The following is a 21,733-nucleotide window of genomic DNA, read 5'->3' on the forward strand; positions in this document are numbered from 1 at the left end:
ATATATGTCTTCTGCCATACCGGTCATTTTGTTAGGTCATTTTTAGGTTGTTGCTGTGTAATAATAAAGTTCATTCTCTAATTATCCGTGAATTCTGAATTCTGCTTTTAATTTACGGCCTGTCATCCTATTTTGCACTCAGATCATGTTGAAAATAACACATCACTAGCCGGGTCATGCGAACTCGCCTTCTCTCTGCTATTGGTTTTCCGTCCATTTCAGGGGCCAAATCTGAGACATTATTACAAATGTAAAGTTAAGTTTTCATGGTATACATGTCAAAGAATCGCAACTTTGCCTCATTTATTTTTTTAAAAAGATAAAAATATGATCACACATGCGTACTCATTCCAAATAAAAGATCCGCCACGAGTGCTGTAATTTAAATTAGGCTTGCAAAAATTAAGAATAATAGAAATTGTTCGACTTGTTTTATAAAGTTCATTTGAAAGTGTCACCTAGGTGTGATCCTTTTTTTTCAACTTAACTCCTTCCACAAGTTTATAGCCATTAGCCTATTTTATTTGCAACGAGATGATAGCTATTTGTCAAAACCGATCGTCTTTAAATTTCAGTCCAATCCTATGCTTCGACCCATGGTCGATTTTCTCATGTTTTACATATCTTTCAACAACATATTTACACGATAACAGGTTTTAAGAACAACTGACCAAGTTTTCATTTACAAATTTAGTACACTCCCGTAGCTAGCCAGTGCATATAAAAAATAATCTTGTGACCATACATTTATCGATTTATCGACAAGGTTCTCGACAAATGAAGCTATGTCTGACGAATATTTACAATTTCGAATCACAGGAGTCATGCTATTACAAGTATTATAATCTCATATCCACAGCAGGTTTCCACGTCTAAAACGATAGCATTTCTCTTGTTAAAAAGCAAGCCGCAGTACTAGCATCTTCGCTCGCCAAGGTTCCCATACGATAACCCTATTTACACCTTGACGGATCGAACAGATATTTCAGCTTGGTCCTTATCTATTGGAGTTCACGAGTTTCCTCCCTTAGATTGTAATGCCAACTAACCAATAGGGTGTAATAAAAGACACTGACTTGTACATCGGCCGAATATGGTGGAGGCATTTGACTTAAAAAGAATATTTTGTAAGTTTAACATCGAAAGTATGACTACGTACCAAATGTGCATTTGAGTGAAAGGTATTTGTACAAACAGGGACCAGCAGTGGAAAATTATTTATCAGTCCACTCATGTTGTGTTCTCCCTTTGTCTCGATCATGTAGGAACAGTGTTCAAATTTGAACAACTTGATTTTGATCGGATGCGGTGGCTTGTCCAAGGAAATTCACTTACCCGAAGCACAAAAATATCTGCTCGATGCGCCAAGGTGTAGATAGGGTTATCATATCAGTCGGAACCTTGGCTAGCGAAGATGTAGTGCTAGCAGATTAGTTAATTAACTTCCTGTGATTGGCTCATTACGATTTATAACGAATGCAAAGTTTTCCATTAATTTAAGACTTAATTTAATACGCTCTTTCTGAAAGTAGACCCCCACTATGAATGAAGAAAAAACTACATACATAGAGATGCACAAATAATGACATTTGGAGAACATAAATTATTTACAGTTTGTCGTGAACAGAGACACACAGAGTAACACGCATGGAACAAAAAATCTTTTACAGCTTGCCACATACATTGATTTATAAATAGTGACATATGTGTGTGTGTGTGTGTGTGTGATTTGGATTTTTAATGTAGCTTTTAACAATTTTCCAGTCATATCGATACGATATCTGCACTGTGGCAGTTTTTAGCTATGTTTAGTACTGGGGCATCATGCCGCAGACATGTAGCATCATGTCCCATCCAGTCACATTTTCCTGACACCAGGTCGACCAGTCTTAACACTAGCCTATAAATGCTGAGGGCCAAGCGAGGCAGCTGTTAGTACCATTTTTGTAAGTCTTTGGTATGACTCAGCCGGGGTTCGAACCTTTGAACTCCCGTATCAGAGGTGAACGCTCTAACCACTTAGGCCACCTGAGCGGTCAGTGACATGTGTAGAAAAATATTTACTTACTGTTTATCACAGAGAGAAAACACACATATAGAATAATGAACAGTGGCGGATCCAAACATATCGGGGAAGAACGGGAACGCTAAACAAGTCAGAGAGGGTCTCTGGGACGGAACCTCTAGCAGATGCCCAAGGTGCGAAGCCCCCGGAGTCTCCTGTATTTTAAGTGTCTCAAGGGAATACAATAATCATTTAACAACATACTATAGGAAATGTTCGGGTATTTCGCCCTCATTTCGTTTTGGGGAGGGGCGATAAAAATGTTTAAAATAAAGAAAAAGAACTAGAGATAAAAAAAATTAACCGTCTAAGAGATTTATATTCTACGAAAAGGACAAACAAGATTTGATGTAATCAATTGGAACAATAGCGGTCTGCTGTTTGAGGTGAACTAGTTATCTCCATCATTGCAAGAAAAATGAGTTCATATTACACCATCTATAACTGTACATAATTATTCAGTTCTTTGCTTAATATTCCAGATAGTTGCCATTACGAGAAATAAAGATAAGAAAGTGTTCCCATTCCAAGGCAAGGTGGTAGAAGGTTTATATGTATTCATGTACAAAGGGTACATCGACACGTCAGCACAATAGTGCCCGCACAACGCTAATTAAAGGGGAAGATCGTAAAAAGTAAATGTAAAAATTGACATGAAAACATCGGCAGAAAAAAAATTTCCAAGAAAAAATAATGTGATGTTTACCTTTGACCTTTTGTTTTATAGTATTTCTTGCTAACTTTATCTGAAAGATTTAATTGGTCTACATTCTTATTTACATTTATACATTCTCTTTCTTTTTTTATCATTTATCTGATAGTACTTCACTTATGGATTTGGATGTAATTGATTATTTATATATTTTTTTAACAATTATTTCCATTTGCATTTTCAAAACTTTATCTTTATTTGCTGCCATACAGCCACTATGATGCTGATATGCCGTTTATTTTTCCTAGGTTTTTCATTGTTTGCTGGTGTGAATATTTGTACTGTGCTGATAACTTGCATTAGCCATTGCTTGCCTGTTTCGTACATATAGTCCTTTTCTAGAAATGTTGCTATTTCTATTATATTGTTTTTCATTTTCTACATATCTTTTTATTAGCCTGTTTTATTTTATATTTTTCATAAATGGCAACCGATATCTTTGAAAGTAAGGAAAATGTGGTTTGCTGCTGTACTAATAGACATTCATGAGACAAACTGTCCAAATTGTCGCCAAAAGTGCTAATATCTCGCGAATGCTGGCGAATTTTTACTTCTTATTTATGCGTTTAAATCATCACGTGCACAAAATGACCATTTGGAATAAAATGTATTTTTTGATAAGGGGTTGCTCAAGTAACTCTTAATTTTTCCCTCTTTCCAAAGCTGAGACTATGTGATAGATTTAGTTTTGTTAGGTTTAACGCCATTGTTAACGCCATTGTTTAAGCAGCCGGTATAGTTTGTTGGAGGAAGAACCTGTAGAATCAGGAAACCGACCCACGGAAAACTATTGATAGGCTTTCTCCTATACCCATACAAGTCGTGTCGAGACTTGAACTAACGCGGTATGGAATGAAGTCTGTGAGTGATCTGTACATATAAACGATAAACAACGCAGTTTTGTATCACGTTTCAACATTATTAATTTGAATTCGCTGCTGGAAAATCTAATTGCATTTTCTGGGAAAATTAATAATTGATAAGAAAATGAATGAAAGGGAAGAAGGCTAGTTGCTACTTCATCGAGAATTATCCAGGCACGTAAATTGAAACATGAGATTAATGTTTATCTTCTCAATTAACTTTCTGAAACAGTGTTCATGAATGAATTCAGTCACATTATACAGGCAGTGCCACTTGCATAGAAACATATATTGAACTCTGCAATATATTGTATTAATCTATCTTATATTTTTTTCTTTTCTTACATATGACGTATTTGTAGATTGAACATAGGAGATTACTGACAGATTATTCCTGAGCTTTGGTCACATCAACAGGTTAAGCCGCCTTCGACTTCAATTGTTACAAAGAACATAAACATATCTCACTTGTTGAAAACATCAAAGGCCAAGAAAACGGTTGATATCATCAATAGTAACTGCTGGTTTAAACTTGTAAAACATAAGCAAATCCTTTAAGTTCTCCCGTGTCCTCAGAGTGGGTACGATTTTAATTTCTGGCCATCAAACGAGCCACACATAAGCACGGCATTACTGAACGAGGGCTCTTAAACTGAAACTATCTTACAAGTTCTTGGAACCACCTTGACATGCTATGAATCCAATGATGATATAACTGACCTAATGTTGCATCTACTCCGCATATTTGGTGAAAAGTGGATCAAACGACTTTCTTTTTAGTTCCTTAACATTGATTTATAACTTTATATTGCAAGATTACTATCCAAAGCAATAATGGTTTATTGACTAACACGTCATGAAAAATATGCGATTTAGTAGAACTTAATTGCATTTAGGACAATAACTGCAATGTGGACCCAGATTAGAGAAACATATCTGATAAGTTTATTTGTTGTATATAATATCGCTTCAGAAACTTGCAGATCTGCGCAACATGAGAATCCCGTTATGTCACGTGCCTGAACGCTAAAGCCGACTGTCAAAATCAAGAGGTCAATGATTAGGGTTACGTACTAAGGTGTCAATAGCTAAACTCAGGTTAATGCCATAAAGTTTCTGATTAAAGAATAAATAACAGCTCATATAAGTAGGCCTAACATTCTATTTTGTACTAAAATCATTCAAATACGTTATTACATACCCGTTCATTCCTACACGCTGAGTATGGCTCAATACGGAACAATTTAAACACTCTTTCTTTATAAAAACTGTTGTGCTTTGGAACTGGCTCGATGAGAATGTTGTGAACCCAAGCCAGTGGAAGCTTTTAAGTCAGCATCCCACAAGACCTACTAAGATACGAACTCCACCAGCAGTTAAGTACCCGTATTTGTTTTCGCTACGTACATCATCTACAGATACAGGTCTGGCGTTCAATACAACTGTTCAGTCCATATTTCCGTATAACACACCAAATTCGAACGATATTAGGTGCCTTCTTTAACGTCAGCATTTAGACCTTTTCTTCCAGTGAACCGAATTCCGATTCATTTTGAATTTCACTTGTACAGAAAAGCTTATATATTTAGAAAGCGTAAATGGGGGGCTATGTAATACATACAAAACTACATTCATGTTTTGCTGATATTCGTTGTTCTGACTACTCGTTTAATACGACTTATCAATATATCTCAGCCCCACGTATCTCTACACCGTATCAAACTCGAATGCGGTTTTGCGTATTTCGAATCTCTAAAGGCAATTTCAAATGTAACAGTAAGAATCTTACTTTGCTATTGTTTCTATGCAATGATAAATGGCATTGAGGTCAGCACCATCCTGCCAGATACTATGCAAAGACTTTGTCCAATACAGATTTAAGGTCACATCTTCAAAGGTACGGCTACATTTACTCAGCATCTGAATGGAAACAAGCAGGTAAAAGTCAACCGCTTTTTTATAGTCTACCTTCTTGAGTTTCTTTCCCAATCTATTTCATCAGCCAACCACAAATCACCTCTGAAAGGCGGGAAGTATATTTCGGTTTCCATGGCAATGTCACATAAAGTCAGTCCATCGCAGGTTATCACCGTCATTCATTCACCCCTCCCCTCACTAATTGCTGATAAAATATACCAAGCGATGGTACATTTCGTGTTCAGAGATATAACAGACAATGGTCGGGACTTAAATGCGTGAGCTTATTGCTACGAGTTAGGAATTTTTCTGTGTGTCGTCTTTTGATGTCGGTTTCGTTTCAGTACTTCTATTGTAACGATGCAGTTCCATCGCGGAATGGATATTTTGTCAAATTAGGGTGGCAAGGTAATGACACTAAGCCTAGTGTATTGTGGATTTACAAGTAATTTCGAACGGATATTTACCACACGCTGTTATCTCTTCATAAATTATATCTTAAATTATCTTTTCTCACCAGATTAATTGCATTGATAGAAGCCATAATACGTATATGTATGGTTTTGTTCACGCGAATTTTCAGTATATTGTCCAGCTACGTACATCAGAAAAGGTGGTCGCAATCCTGTGATGTTAAATTTGTCATTCATTCAGGTGCGTTTACTATTGTTTTAAATCTGGCACCATGCTCCTTTACGACACAATAATTTTTGTTGCCAGGTTTATTACCAGTCTTTGGCATAAATATGTAATGTACTAAGTAATACATGAATAAGCTAGAAATACGTCCATGCGTCAGGAATACACACGCCCATATGCATTTGAAGGGTAAATACTAGGTCAAACAGGGATGATAACATCATCAAATTGCAGCCGAAAACGGTAAAAATCAATGTCAACTAGAACTTCTGAACTTCAGGTTCCAAAGCAAATTTCAATTCATTATTTAAAGTCATTCTGAGGTCTCACTGGACAGTTTATCTGATGAATTTTCATCCAACAATGACCTATTGCAGAAAAATGAGAATACTTCTACACTGAAGATACAAATGAAAACGAACTATATGATTTTTGTAGAAAGCATACATGTGAGATTTTGACTGCAGCAATCAGGTTAATTCCTGATGCAACTGGTGGTTTTTATACTGAACCAACACTGCCATCAAGCCCTAAATTTTACATTCATTTTTGACAGGAAATAGTTATTTTGAATATTTTCCTGTGACAAGGCAGCTAAAAGAATCAGTATATGCCTTATGCATGAATAAAGTTCACTAGTACTATAACAAATTAGCATACTTTTCATCACCCCTCAACCATCTTGGTATTTAGGTATTTACCTCTGTAGAAGACAAGTAAATACGTAAGCCAAGTAATCTGCTCATTTGCAGCCCAAGTTACGCATTTGATCTCCAATGCTCGTCTAACTATGACAGGCAGTCACCAACAAGCCAACCCATTTCCAAGCCTAACTCAAAGTAAATATAAACCACATTCAGAAATAGCTTATGCGTGAATTTATAAATGCTAGGCTTGTGATAATTAGGTTCATGCCTTCTACCTTAAACATTAGGGGGATTCAAAATACGAAACTATCCAGTGAGACCTGAGCTAGTGAGTGGAAGTGGAATTGAAGGACGAAGATCAAACAAGGGACATAAATATGCAAACGTTTTAAACTGACGAACCCCTTCAAAACAAACTGTACGGATATAAAATTAAATTGACCAACCCCTTTAAAACTTACTGAACGGATATCAAATTAAACTTAAGAACCCCTTCAAAACTTACTGAACGGATATGAAATTAAACTGACGAAGCCTTCAAACTTACTGAACGGATATCAAATTAAAAAGTTACTGAACGGATATAAAGTTATACTGACCAACACCTTCAAAACAAACTTAACGGATATCAAATTAAACTGACGAACCCCTTCAAAACATACTGAAAGGATATCAAATTAAACTGACGAACCCCTTCAAAACTTACTGAACGGATATCAAATTAAAATGACAAACTCCTTCAAAACTTACTGAAAGGATATAAAATTAAACTGACGAACCCCTTCAAAACTTACTGAAAGGATATCAAATTAAAATGACGAACTCCTTCAAAACTTACTGAAAGGATATCAAATTAAACTGACGAACCCCTTCAAAACTTACTGTACGGATATCAAATTAAACTGACGGTCTCTTTCAAAACTTACTGACGGATGTCAAATTAAACTAAAGAACCCTTTCAAAAGTAACTGAACGAACATTAAATTAAAGGGCCGAAGTTACTGAACGGATATCAAATTAAATTGACGAACTCCTTCAAAAATTACTGAACGGATACCAAATTAAACTGACGAACCCCTTAAAAACTTACTGAACGGATATCAAATTAAATTGACGTACTCCTTCAAAAATTACTGAACGGATATTGACAAACACCTCCAAAACTCACTGAACGGATATCAAATTAAACTGACGAACTCCTTCAAAACTTACTGAGCGGAATTTTAAGATCCCCTTCAAAACTTACTGAACGGATATAAAATTAAACTGACGAACCCCTTCAAAACTTACTGAACGGATATCAAATTAAACTGACGAACCCCTTCAAAACTTACTGAACGGATATCAAATTAAACTGACGAACCCCTTCTTACCTTTAGCTTACTGAACGGATATCAAATTAAACTGACAAACTCCTTCAAAACTTACTGAGCGGAATTTTAAGATCCCCTTCAAAACTTACTGAACGGATATAAAATTAAACTGAAGAACCCCTTCAAACCTTTAGCTTACTGAACGGATATCAAATTAAACTGACGAACTCCTTAAAAACTTACTGAACGGATATCAAATTAAAATGACGAACTCCTTCAAAACTTACTGAACGGATTTCAAATTAAACTGACGAACCCCTTCAAAACTTACTGAACGGATATCAAATTAAACTGACGAACCCCTTCTTACCTTTAGCTTACTGAACGGATATCAAATTAAACTGACAAACTCCTTCAAAACTTACTGAGCGGAATTTTAAGATCCCCTTCAAAACTTACTGAACGGATATAAAATTAAACTGAAGAACCCCTTCAAACCTTTAGCTTACTGAACGGATATCAAATTAAACTGACGAACTCCTTAAAAACTTACTGAACGGATATCAAATTAAAATGACGAACTCCTTCAAAACTTACTGAACGGATATCAAATTAAACTGACGAACCCCTTCTTACCTTTAGCTTACTGAACGGATATCAAATTAAACTGACAAACTCCTTCAAAACTTACTGAGCGGAATTTTAAGATCCCCTTCAAAACTTACTGAACGGATATAAAATTAAACTGACGAACCCTTTCAAACCTTTAGCTTACTGAACGGATATCAAATTAAACTGACGAACTCCTTAAAAACTTACTGAACGGATATCAAATTAAAATGGCGAACTCCTTCAAAACTTATTGAACGGATGTCAAATTAAAATGACGAACCTCTTCAGAAGTTATTGATCGAATATGAAATTAAAGGGCCGATTTGAAGTCTGCTAGGGGCGATAACTACCTAATGCTTTGCTGGAATACGATGAAAATCAAACTTGATAAAGTCTTCTTAATGCAAAGTCTCATTCCAAATTTGTATTAAATTGATACAATTTTCCAAAGTTATTCAGCGGAAACCAAATTTTGGACGGATGTGACGTGATGAGACGGGACGGGCGGTATGGTTGAGACAGTTTTCTCCTATCCAAAATTGGGACCTCCAAAACAAAATCTCCTGTTCATGGATTATTGGCTAAAACTGTTCCATAACCTATTGAAATATGAATCCATGACAGTGATGAAAAGACAGTGAACTTTTACATTCCTTTTTGAACTTACAGGAAAAGGAAAGTTATACAGATTTATCTACACAGTTTAGCAATGCGTGAAAATAATTTAAAGGGTTCTAAATCCACGAAAATATAATTTATTGTGTCTAGATTCTTGCCCAGCACCTAAAAGGAGTAAACAAATAAGTATTATTGTCAAAAGAGACGCACAAAATTGTATACTAACATTCAAGCATCTCAGTCCTTCCTTAGAGTACATTACAATATATCTGCAGTTTCAAGCTTGCGAATAGTTCGTTTTATGATTTTATCATTTGCGTGTTACATTTATTACGTATGTTTTTTAGAGATAAAATATTATTTTAATACAAAGCACCATAAACGTTTTCTTTTTATGCCCCAATCACACTAGTTATCAGAGGAAACGTTTTCTTTTTATACCTCAGTCACACTAGTTATGAGAGGAAACGTTTTCTTTTTATACCTCAATCACACTAGTTATCAGAGGAAACGTTTTCTTTTTATACCTCAATCACACTAGTTATCGGTGGACCTCAGTGTCCTCTTTATTGTATTTTGTACGTGGGTTTTTAGTCCGGTCATGTACCAATGATAAAATTGTATTGTGGTTGGTTTAAATTTAGACATGGTTCTTTAGTCCGATCATGTACCAAGGATAAGACTGTGCTGTGGTTGGTTTAAATTTAGACGTGGGTTTTCAGTCCGGTCATGTACCAATGATAAGATTGTATTGTGGTTGGTTTAAATTTAGACGTGGGTCTTTAGTCCAGTCATGTAATAAGGATAAGATTGTGTTGTGGTTGGTTTAAATTTAGACATTGATCTTTAGTCCCATCATGTACCAAGGATACGATTGAGCTGTGGTTGGTTTAAATTTATACGTGGGTCGTTAGTCCGGTCATGTACCAAGGATAAGATTGTGCTGTGGTTGGCTTAAATTTATACGTGGGTCTTTAGTCCGGTCATGTTCCAATGATACGATTGAGCTGTGGTTGGTTTAAATTTAGACGTGGGTTTTTAGTCCGGCCATGTACCAAGGATAAGATTGTGCTGTGGTTGGTTTAAATTTATACGTGGGTCTTTAGTCCGGTCATGTACCAAGGATACGATTGAGCTGTGGTCGGTTTAAATTTAGACGTGGGTCTTAAGTCCGGTCATGTAAAAAGGATAAGGTTATACTTTGGCTGGTTTAAATTTAGACGTGGACCTTTAGTCCGGTCATGTACCAAGGATATGATTGTGATGTGGTTGGTTTAAATTTAGACGTGGGTCTTTAGCCCCAGTCATGTAATAAGGATACGATTGTGTTGTGGTTAGCTTAAATTTAGACGTGGGTCTTTAGTCCGGTCATGGAAAAGGGATACGATTAAATTTAGACGAAGGTTTTTAGTTCAGTCATGTGCCAAATATACGATTGTGCTGTGATTTTAAATATCAGCTTCTTTGTTACTAACATTTTTAGATGGCTACGGAAAATACCCATTTACAGAGATCAATCTTCGTTTTAAATCTCACTGATTGGTGCATTTTACATGCTTCTTAATTTTTGTCAGGTTCCTCTGATTTCTCTACTGGCGTATGACCAATTAAGATTAAGATACAATAGAGATATTGTTGTCAAGGAAAGTAACTCAAACAAAACCTATTTATTACTAAGGAAAGAGGTCGTCAAAGTTTAACTCCCGTGATTACTGACAACCGATACAGTCCCTTTTCTAAATGAATCCATATTGAAATAGCATTAGCAGTGGTATGCTTTGCTGTCTAAAATTGTTAATATTACTACCTTCTTAATGGAGAAAATACCTTTAACGGAGGAAAAACCTTTAAATTATCATACAATCCAGGTACAATGTTTTCATTCTCTGTACGTTTTTCTCGTATTCTTTTTTTAACTTGTACGTCGACACAAACCACTACCCCAACTCCTCGAAAGAAAAGTCTGATGCAGAATTAAAGATTTTAAGGGAAACGTTGGAAGTTCAAACGTTGGGCTATACCTATGTCATTTGTGTGGAGGGGTGGTGGGAAAAAGTTAAAATCGAGCTTGACCTAGGTGTCTCTAGTCTGAAGCCTCAGCCCAGAGAGTTCTTGAAAAGAAAGACAAATATAAAGCAAATTATACAGCATAGTCCCAAAACACGTAGTGGCCATGACCCAACTAAATTTTACTGGAATGTCTTCCTTACGTAAAATTTAGTATTTAGGATATCCATACAAAGTTACTGAACGAAAACGGAAGTTGGGACAGGACGGAAGGACATGAGCAGTAATGGGACAGGACGGAAGGATATGATCAGTAATGTATGTCCTTTACAGAGATGTTGCCGGGGCATAGTAAAAAAAAAAAAATGTCACAAATACACTCAACTGGTACCCAATAACTCTTCATGCATCTCACACAGCTGTTTGACTGACAATGTTAGGTAAATATTTTAAAAATGTGCATGCACGAATGATGGACCCCTAACCTCGCTCATTTGTCCATCAACTCTAACATATTACAAGCTTTAATGACCCATTGATCAAACTGTGAATCATTACGTAATAGTTACTAGACTAAAAAATAGTCCGAGAGTTCAGATCGATAATCCATCATCTACATAAGTGTCGATAACAATTTATGCGCATTATAGTTGTCATAAATTGATATTTCCGCAACAAAGCATCACGAGCCATTCAATATTTAGAGCTCGTATTAATTTGTAAGATCTTATAATCAAAAGAAGTATTTTTCAAAGAAAACGCAAAGGTAAAGAGGAATCTGGGCCATATTCGCTCCGATTATATATGCTAATTATACTGTACATTGCATCTGATCCGATGTTTAAACTTTTCTAAGGAACCTTTTGTTGCTCTTATAGTGATTACGTAGATTATGTCATTTTAGTTGAAAAGAAAGAGACTTACCCGCTGACAAAATCACCATATAAATATTGTCCCTGTAGGTGTTTGAATGACGTTCCCCTGTAGACTGGGCCCCCAACAATTGCTGTCATGCGTTTCGAATGATTAAATGACTTAATCGGTAGTACCTCTCCTGCAACAGAACATTCAGACTTACGAGCAAAGACATTTGACGGAAATAGGAATTTATTTTTGAAGAAAAAATAAAAAAGCTTGGAATTTATTACGTTGGTACAAGAGAACAATGCAACAGTAGCTGTCCATGTAAGAAGTCGTTTAATAGTCTCTCCATTTATAGTAACTGAATATATTTGACAGCAGATTGGCATAAATAATAAGTTTTAAATTGAACCTTCTTGTCTTGTCTTGATGAAAGCGGCAATCACTAGTAGCAGATAAATAAATGGAGTACTGGACCGCAGTGTAATTTACCACAGCTGTACATCTTTTCTCGCGTGGCCGAAGCCCACGTGCAATAATTAGGAGACTGAATACATCAAAACATTTTAATACCCAGTATGTTCTTTTCTAAAGTGCTGTTGTGTCATACTATCTTTCTATCTGATACATTGATGCTGCCAATTTCAGAGATGATAAAACGCTTCAAAAGTAGCTCCGAAAAATCTGCACAAGAAATGGAACTTCTTATAATAATATTGCAGAGATTATTCATTTACGGAATAGCTTGACTGGACAAGTACAAAAGTTCGATTTTTACGTACTAGAAAAATCTTATGATTACACGTCTAAATGCGCATGCTGTAGAACAAGCGAATACAACTATTTCCAATAATATGTTAAACAAAAGTACACACAATACGAATAGCAAAAGGTACGAGGTCACTAATTATCAAGCACAATTGGTCTATAATCCTAAACAAGATCATTTCAAACGTTTTAGCTGGATCCTATACTGAACTTTTTGATGATAAATCAGATGTTGTGTCAAGTATTTTGTGACACGCTCTCTGGTTATACCACTCTTACGGATAACTGTATCATCTATTAAATTTATAATATAGTTGTATTATATATCATTTATATTTATTACATTTATATTTTAATTCTTTAATTCAGTGGCTGTATATCACAAGAGTAAAGTACATGTACACTACCTCATAAGAATTTGATTGATAAGCCAAGGCCGATAGCTAAGGTCAAGTCAACACCTATTTAGGTCAAATACGGGACGCATTAATTTGAATGGTGGTCAAGTAAACATTATTTGAAATAGGAGTACATTTGCTGTATAGAGCAATTATGCATGCCCTAACTGTAAATAGGTTTAATAGTTTGAGAAGGTCATAATATGACTGCTTGAATTATTTCATAATAATACGATTTAGTTGTTTGAGAATCTTGAGATGAATCAGATTATGTTGATTTGGTGCGTATATAGAGACTATATAATGAGAATACGAGCACCAATTATTCTATTCTTCAATCTATACCAGTTCTGTAAGAGTCGTAAAGAAGAAAAAGTGATTTATTTATAATATTTGTTCGTTGGATTTAGCAAAGTGAAAAATCTTAAAACTGAATTATATGAATTTATTCTAGTACTTGAATATTTAAATAATTCTATCGGATTATGTGAAACTTTCAAGTGAACACCTTGAAGCAAAACAAACCCCCAAAAACATTTGGATTTAAAACTGGTTCTTCAGTGGTGATAGCACTCTAGCACATAAACACATTAGTAACTTCATCTGGAATACATTTGGACAGTTTTCGGATTAGTGAGAATTGATAGTACAATTTAGGATATTCTCAGAATTCATACATTTCAAGTTATTTTTAATTATTTTACTTTATATATATATATATATATATATATATATATATATATATATATATATATATATATATATATATATATATATATATATATATAAGTGTCAACAAGAAAATCAGTCACGGTGTTTGTTCTGTTTAGTCTCCCAAACGCTTCAGTGGTTTCTTAAACTGATGAACAACTTTGTTTCGTATATTTCTAGTCTTTTCCACCTCTTCCCTATGATGAGTAAATTTAAGACTATATCATTCTTTTCTTTAATTTCTTCCTGATTTTTTTCTGTTAAATGATGCTACATGTTTGTAGCTGAATAACTTCCAAGTCGGTTTATAGGTTACATTTTGTATATATGCGATGCTAGGAGGAGCTTTGTACTCGTTATATTATAATGACCATGTCCTCGTTATCCTACAAGGAATTTGTATCCATTTAAGTGCTCAGGATGCTATTTTTACAAAGCCTGTATCTATTAAGCTTTTTTCGCACGGATTGGCAGTCTTGCAAACAGAATATATACTTTCATTATGCGTCACACGTGCTTTGCCAATCCTGCAAAAACAATGTTTGTGTTAGCTTTAAATTTTCTTCTTATTTTCATATCTCTACGTTGTTTTCTAGTCGGTAGGTAAATGAATTTAACCATTTTATCTTCATGGCAATCTTTAGGTAAATTTAACTTGATGCATGTTATCTTCTATATGTTTGCCCAAAAGCTGATTTGTATTAGTATTCAGGTTCTGTTTTCAACATGACAATAGTTGATTATACGGATGACTAATTGCCTCCACTATTTCTACAAAGGGCTTTTTAAAAGTAACCATCGTGCATTATCGCTTTGTTGGCACTTAAAACATGCTAGAGCCTTAGTACAACAGTACTGTCCGTTTTTTTTTTATTACACCCGTTTTCCTTTGTGAACGTGTTGTTAAAAGTATGCGCTAACCTGGTATCCAGACATTCGAGAATGCCTAAGTTGCGTGCACCGATGTTTATTCTTGCCCGTGGATGTCAACCGACAGACCAATACATGTATATGGTAAAGTCTGAAGCGTGTTGCGTCATTCTAATATACAAACGCCAGGCACATGCATATCTGTTTTTGTGTTCCTTAGATGTTATAACAATTATTTAAATTAAAGTCCGCGCAAAATATTGTATTATGTCTATAGGAAGTAAATTTATTACCTTACAATTTTTTTTGGGGGGGGGGGATCTTCCTTAGCTTGTTCAAAAACAGTTTATTTGTATGTCAGTTTATCCTTGTAAGGAGCATAACAGTCTTCTCTCTACTTCAAACCCGAATTTGTCTACAACTGCATTTGCAATTTTATGTATGTAGCTTCGTGCCTCATTAAAAATATTTAAAATTTAATCGGTACACCGTGTCGTTGCAAATTAAAATCGTACAAATACGCCCATATAACAGAACTGGTTGCTGTATGGTGTTATTTTTAACTTACCTGTCGTTTTCTAACACAACATAGGCCTTTCCAAAACAAGTTGAAAATCATCATGGTGTGGAGAAAAAGTTCTATAATAGGTCTAGGATTGTGCTGTTGTGGAAAAAGTGTTCTTTAATATTTTAGGTTTGTATTGATGGCACAATGGTTCTATAATAGATCTACGTTCGTATTGCAGTGCAAAAATGGTTCTGTAATAGTTGTGTTCAGTTTTCATTTGTGAGAATTTATTCATTTAAAGTATCCATTGGAATTACAAAGTACTCATTAATACCTTCAAACTAAATCACAATTTTGGGATTATTGTGAATTCATTTAGAGCAGGACTGGGCAAACTACGGCCCGCGGGCCGCATGCGGCCCGCTAAGGGCTTTCATGCGGCCCGCCAAGGGTTTCCATGCGGCCTTGGAACAAGTCATTATTCGCACTGACTCTGTTTATGTTACACTGTTTATCAAATAAATGTGCTTCTTTTAAAGTTTAAGTTCAAGTTTTCAAATATTAACAACATATTAACAACTGAAAATTAATTAGATGTTATTTAGAAAAACCTTTTGCTTTTGCTATTTCAAAGATTAATTATTTTACTTAATGAACTATGCGGCCCGCGACAAGGTGTAAATTTGTGTATGCGGCACTTGCACTGGAAAGTTTGCCCACCTCTGATTTAGAGACATTTTGGATAATATTATCGTGATACACAAAGATTGTTAACACATCAAAATTATTCCGGGTTATTGGATTAGAATTCATTCGGAACACCACTGGAATTCATTCGGAATACTCCATAGTTTTGAACTTGTGTTGGAACTTTTAGGCCTGTTAGGGATTTAATTAACAATACTGTAAGTTCTATTTAAATTTTTACTCTGAATTCTAGGGGAATAAATTATTTGTTGAATTTTACTAAAATTGTTGGTTCTCGCACGTATCTGTTACTTATTTTAAGACCATATATTTGTAACAGAAAATTAGGTGCACTCGTCCCATATACGAACTTCTTTAAAATATTCCAAAATACTTCAGTTCGTTTTTAAATTTAAATTCACTTTGTTTCGGAATTTTTGTTTAGTCCCTGGTATTTTGATTTTCATTTCATCGTTTTGAGAAATCCTTAGTGAAACAAACAAGCTTTCACAATTTTATCTGAAGTGGAGAACTTTGTTCTAAATACTACCCAGAAAGGGTTAGAGTTTTGGGAAAGGAATTACAGCTAAAAAAGAGGGAATTAAGAGTTAGAAAAGCTTCAGTTTCAGAAGTAATGGTGCAAATGCAGAAAGAGATAGCGAGAGAGAAATATTGAAAGGCAATTGAAATTCTCCATTTACACACAAGTTCAGCTTTGATGTTATCAGAAATATCAACTTAGTAAAAAGAAGTTCATACATCTTGTCTTCACTTGGAGAAAACTTCTGAAAACTTGAAATAGCCAAGAGAGCACTGGACTTTGCTGTCACATAGTGTATTTATTAGAAGAACTCATGATATCTTTATTTCATTGCCAGTAGAACAGTGGTGAATATGAAGTGGTTAAGGAATATATATCGAGGGGTTATGTGTTGATATCTGAAGTATATCGACAAATGTCTAGGAATTGTGGAAGTAAAAGTGGACAAACATGTATCGAATTTACATCTGAAAAAGAAGACTATTTGATAGGTGGTGGTCAGCTAAAAGGTTGATAGTTGAAGACATCAAGAATTCCATCCATATTAATGTAAAGACCTGTTCTGATGAGAAAAAGGTGGAAACTTTGGAAGATGCTGCTCGTACAACTGACGATTATTCCATGACACATAACATGCTACTTCTCAGTACGTCTTTCTCTCTGCAGCATTTTGGTAAAATAAACATCTCACTCTCATGTTACCACTTTCAAATCTCAATCTGACACAACGTTTAGGAATCAAACTTCCAATCAGACTGATAAGAAATCATTATCTCTTCCATGTGCACTTATTGCAAGAAGAAAATGCACATTATTTTTGAATGCAATATATTGAAAAATAAGCAACACAATAATTCCAAATGCTCTTACATCTAAGAGATCAATGTCAAGGTCAGGAATTGGAAGCAATATATTTGTTGGGTCAAAAAACCTGAGTCAGATTTTATAATGGAGAATTATGAACCATTCCTATTGAACTTTTCTATATTGGATCCAAACAAGTAACAAGTATCATAAGACCCGTGACAGCTGAAATAGTCATTTTTCCCATTGAAGGTACTTATTTATCACTAGGCAATGACATAGCTGGAAATAAGGTTAAGGTTAATCCACTCGTAACTGACAAGCCTTGTTTGGATCAGAAAGTCGATTCTATTGAAAATGAAATCCCTGATTTATAGCCTGCTTGTGCAGTTACTAGAAATATGACAAACAGAGGTCTTGTGGATAACTTTGATCGGGAAATTATCCCTTTATCTGACATTTATAGGTCAGTCATTTGATGAGGTCACTTGTGCTCATGGTATTGATTAATCAAGAGTTATTGATCACAGTGATCATCTTTTTCGCTTTATTCTAATCTGGGTGATAAAAAACAGTTACTCATTCTATGTTTGTTTCAGATGGCTATTAGCAAAACTTAAGCACATAAGTACATATTTGTTCTTTCGTAAAAAGTGGGGTCCTTATGAGAAAAAGAAGACCACACGAGGTACTCGTCGCTGATGAATTGTCAGTCAGCTATCAATTATTTAGCCCAGCCCATGAAAATCTCGTGGCTGATCATTTGGAAGTCAACAAGACTTATCACAAGACCATGCACTAATTTTATGGCTAAAAATACAAATAGATATCTTTGATACTGTAGATATTGTGACACTTGTAAAATGGTAGGAAAACCCAATCAGAAGATATCCAAGGTTCATATGCAACCTCTTCTTGCATTAGAGAAACCATTAAGAAGAATAATGGTAGCTGTGTCTGTCCCTTACCTAAGACCAAGTAAGGCAAACATTATTCGTTGACCAAACTGTGTGCGTCCACAATAATTCCTGAGATGCATTTCCTTTGAGGAACAGTAACACTAAAACCATAGTAAAAGCTTTGATAAATATTATTTTTTATAAAAAAAAAACTTTTTGGCCTTCCCAAATCTGTTCAATATGTTCAAAGTTCAAATTTTATGTCTGAAAACTTTCCAACAAGTAACGCATGAATTAGGCATTCAACAGTTCATATTAGGAGACTTTTGATAAGTGAAAGGCCATTCATAAGAGTGCACCATTTATATCTGGTCCAAAATTTCAGCCAATCATATAAAATGTCTGTTGATGCAAGTGATGTAGGGATTGGTAGAGTATTGATTCTAGAAGACAAAAGTAGTGTAGATTATTCAGTGTTCTATTTTTCTACAACAAAAATTAAACAAGCACCAGAGAAATTATTCTACAATCGAGAAAGAATATCTGGATTTGATACTGGCTTTGCAACACTTTCAAGTGTATATTCGTTCAGCTCATTCTCTGATTATTGTGTTTCACAACCCCTAACTATAAAATAACAAAATAAAAACAAATCTCAGAGAGTGTTGGGGTGAAACAAGGGCATTGAACACAACAAAGGAAAATATAATCTAATTGCAGATGTACTTTTACGAGTACAGATGTACAATATTGCTTTATTTTATATATCTTTTGACTTTCATAAGACATCTTTCTATGTTATTTTAACTATTTATTATAGTATCATATGTATATTTAATAAATGTGTATAAGAAAATTTACTGTAAAAATCGTTACTTTTTTTATTAATGGATGTGTTATATATATTTAATTTGTATTGTTTGAATGACCTTTGTCCATAATTGAGGGTTGGAGTTTGGGTATCCATGACTAATATCAATTTTTAAACTAACTTATGTCTATGATTGTAGATTATATGTTAAGGTAATTATTAATTGTAGGTAAACATATTTACTTGGATTTGAGTTCAGTGCATTGATTTTCGCCTCTAGAATTCCTGGTCAACCTAAAGTTTGCAATGTTCTTTATTAAATTTTAGTCATAGACCTGATCTTGTTTACAACTTAAAACGTTCTGGAAATGAACTTTTGGCCATCATCCTAGTCCTCTTATTTTGTCTTAGTTTTTATATTAAGATAATTTACATCTGAATTATATATTCCTATGTTAACATTGGAAGTGGAATGAGTCGTTTAGTTAGGTTCAGTATAAATTTGAGGGGATATGTTTATTTAAATTATTCATTGGAATTACAACGTGTTCGTAAATACTTTTGAACTAAATAACTATTTTTCAATTATTATGAAATCAGAGACATTTTGCATCATATTGATATGATGCATCAAGGCTGTTAGAACATCAACAAATTTTCAGGTTATTGCTATATCAGCACATTCCAGATTGGAATTCACTCTGATTACTCTATATGTGTTTACTTGTTATAGGACTTTTATGACTTAATTCACAATACTTTAAGTTCTTTTCAAATTTTCACGTTGTATTCTCGAAAATTTAATTATTTGCTGAATGTTACAAAACGTGCTGGTTTTCGCTATTTTCTGTTACGTAGTTTAAGACCATAGAGTTGTAACAAGCAAGCAGCCTACAAAACACTATATACAGATATCATACGGGATAACAATTACAATAATAGCAGATGTAATATATCTACAAAACACTACATACAGACATCACACGGTATTACTATTACTATAGTAGGGTGTGTAATAGATAAAAAAAAAACACATCATATAGACATCATACGGTATTACAGTTACAATAATAGCGTATGCAATAGGTCTACAAAACACTACATACAGACATCATACGGTATTACTATTACAATAATATGGTGTGCAATAGATTTACAAAACACTACTTATAGGTTACTGCATTTGTATTGGAAAATATGAACGAGTTTTGGGAATGGAATACTGCACGACCTTGGGGGTGCAGTATATCCATCCGGCAAAACGAGTTCAAATTTTCCCATAAAAATGCAGTAACCTTTTTATTATATGCTCATTTTTTATTCTACCTAAGGCTTAATTATATAAACTAAATACATTAGAAGAAATAACGTAAATGAATGTATGCCGTGTTCCAAACTAAATACACAAGCGCATATTCGTCATTACACAACAACAACATTATTACTGCGCACATAAATCCGCCCAGATAAATTTGAACTTAGTCGCGCGCTCGACATAACTTTCGAAAGAAAATAGCGTGTCTAGTTAAAATTGAAATTTGGAGTCATATTGTGAATGAATGTGCATTGCAACAACTTTTCCATTTGATCTGGAATGAATAGATTTTGGTATTTTTCTCGATTCTACGAAATTTCGTGATTATGGACTGGATTTGTGTGTGACAATTTCATATGAAATACATGGGATTGAATAAGCTAGGAAGAAGCGTGTCTCTGTTTCTGTCATTGAATGTTTGAAATCATAACGTGGGAAAAATATGAAATCTTTCAATTGCAATTATCAAAAAGACACTATGGAATTTAATGCTTATTTCATTTTGAGTGCAGTAAGGAGGATGTAATTGCACTTGTCATCGAAATTACAGTACAGTTTCGAAATGTGTAATCAAGACTGAGAACCTATGACATGGCTCATGTAATTCGGATTTGTAGAACTAAGAAAGTACATTTTGAGGAAATTCAGGATGTAAAACTATAAGTATATTTTTTGCCATTCTCATCACCAGCTAAAGTATATGACTTGTCACTTGTATATTATTTGTAAGGACATTTTCTTGCGTCTGTTGTATAATGTAGCTAGCCTAAATCGGAAACATTGTATCAACGTGGAATGTGCCAAATCAGCTGGTATGTGGCAGTCCACGAAACATCTGTTTTAGTTCATTCAGAAACAAATTTAAACAACCACAACGTAAAGCGCCTCTTACGCAAATGTGCATGATTTGTTTACAAATCAAAAGTGCTGGCGTATGCGTCCATTGTCTGTTTACAATAGAAAGTAGTTCCTCTATGCACGTGAATGCTATATGTGCTATATGTGTATTGGCGCGCGGGTTCAGTATCGGGTAATACTGCACGATTCTGACAATGTAAAGTTAACGGATAAAAAAATATAAAAAAGCATATAATAAATATAGATATTACACAGTATTACTATTACAATCATATCATATTCAATATATATCATACGGTATTACTATTA

The 21,733-nt window shown here is 34.5% G+C and overlaps 1 protein-coding gene across 2 annotated transcripts in view; it reads right to left on the bottom strand.

Moving 5' to 3' along the window:
* LOC149804511 (HHIP-like protein 1) overlaps nucleotides 1-21,733 on the bottom strand; it is a 49,003-nt gene that overhangs the window by 13,923 nt on the left and 13,347 nt on the right. For both annotated transcript variants that reach the window (XM_089940914.1, XM_089940921.1), the window contains exon 5: nucleotides 12,318-12,447. In XM_089940914.1, the coding sequence (XP_089797040.1) occupies nucleotides 12,318-12,447 (130 nt within the window). The remainder of the gene's footprint in view (nucleotides 1-12,317; nucleotides 12,448-21,733) is intronic.

The sequence above is a fragment of the Sinohyriopsis cumingii genome, chromosome 2 (genome assembly GCF_028554795.1).
Source record: "Sinohyriopsis cumingii isolate HCF-2022 chromosome 2, ASM2855479v2, whole genome shotgun sequence".
Taxonomy (NCBI): Eukaryota; Metazoa; Mollusca; class Bivalvia; order Unionida; family Unionidae; genus Sinohyriopsis; species Sinohyriopsis cumingii.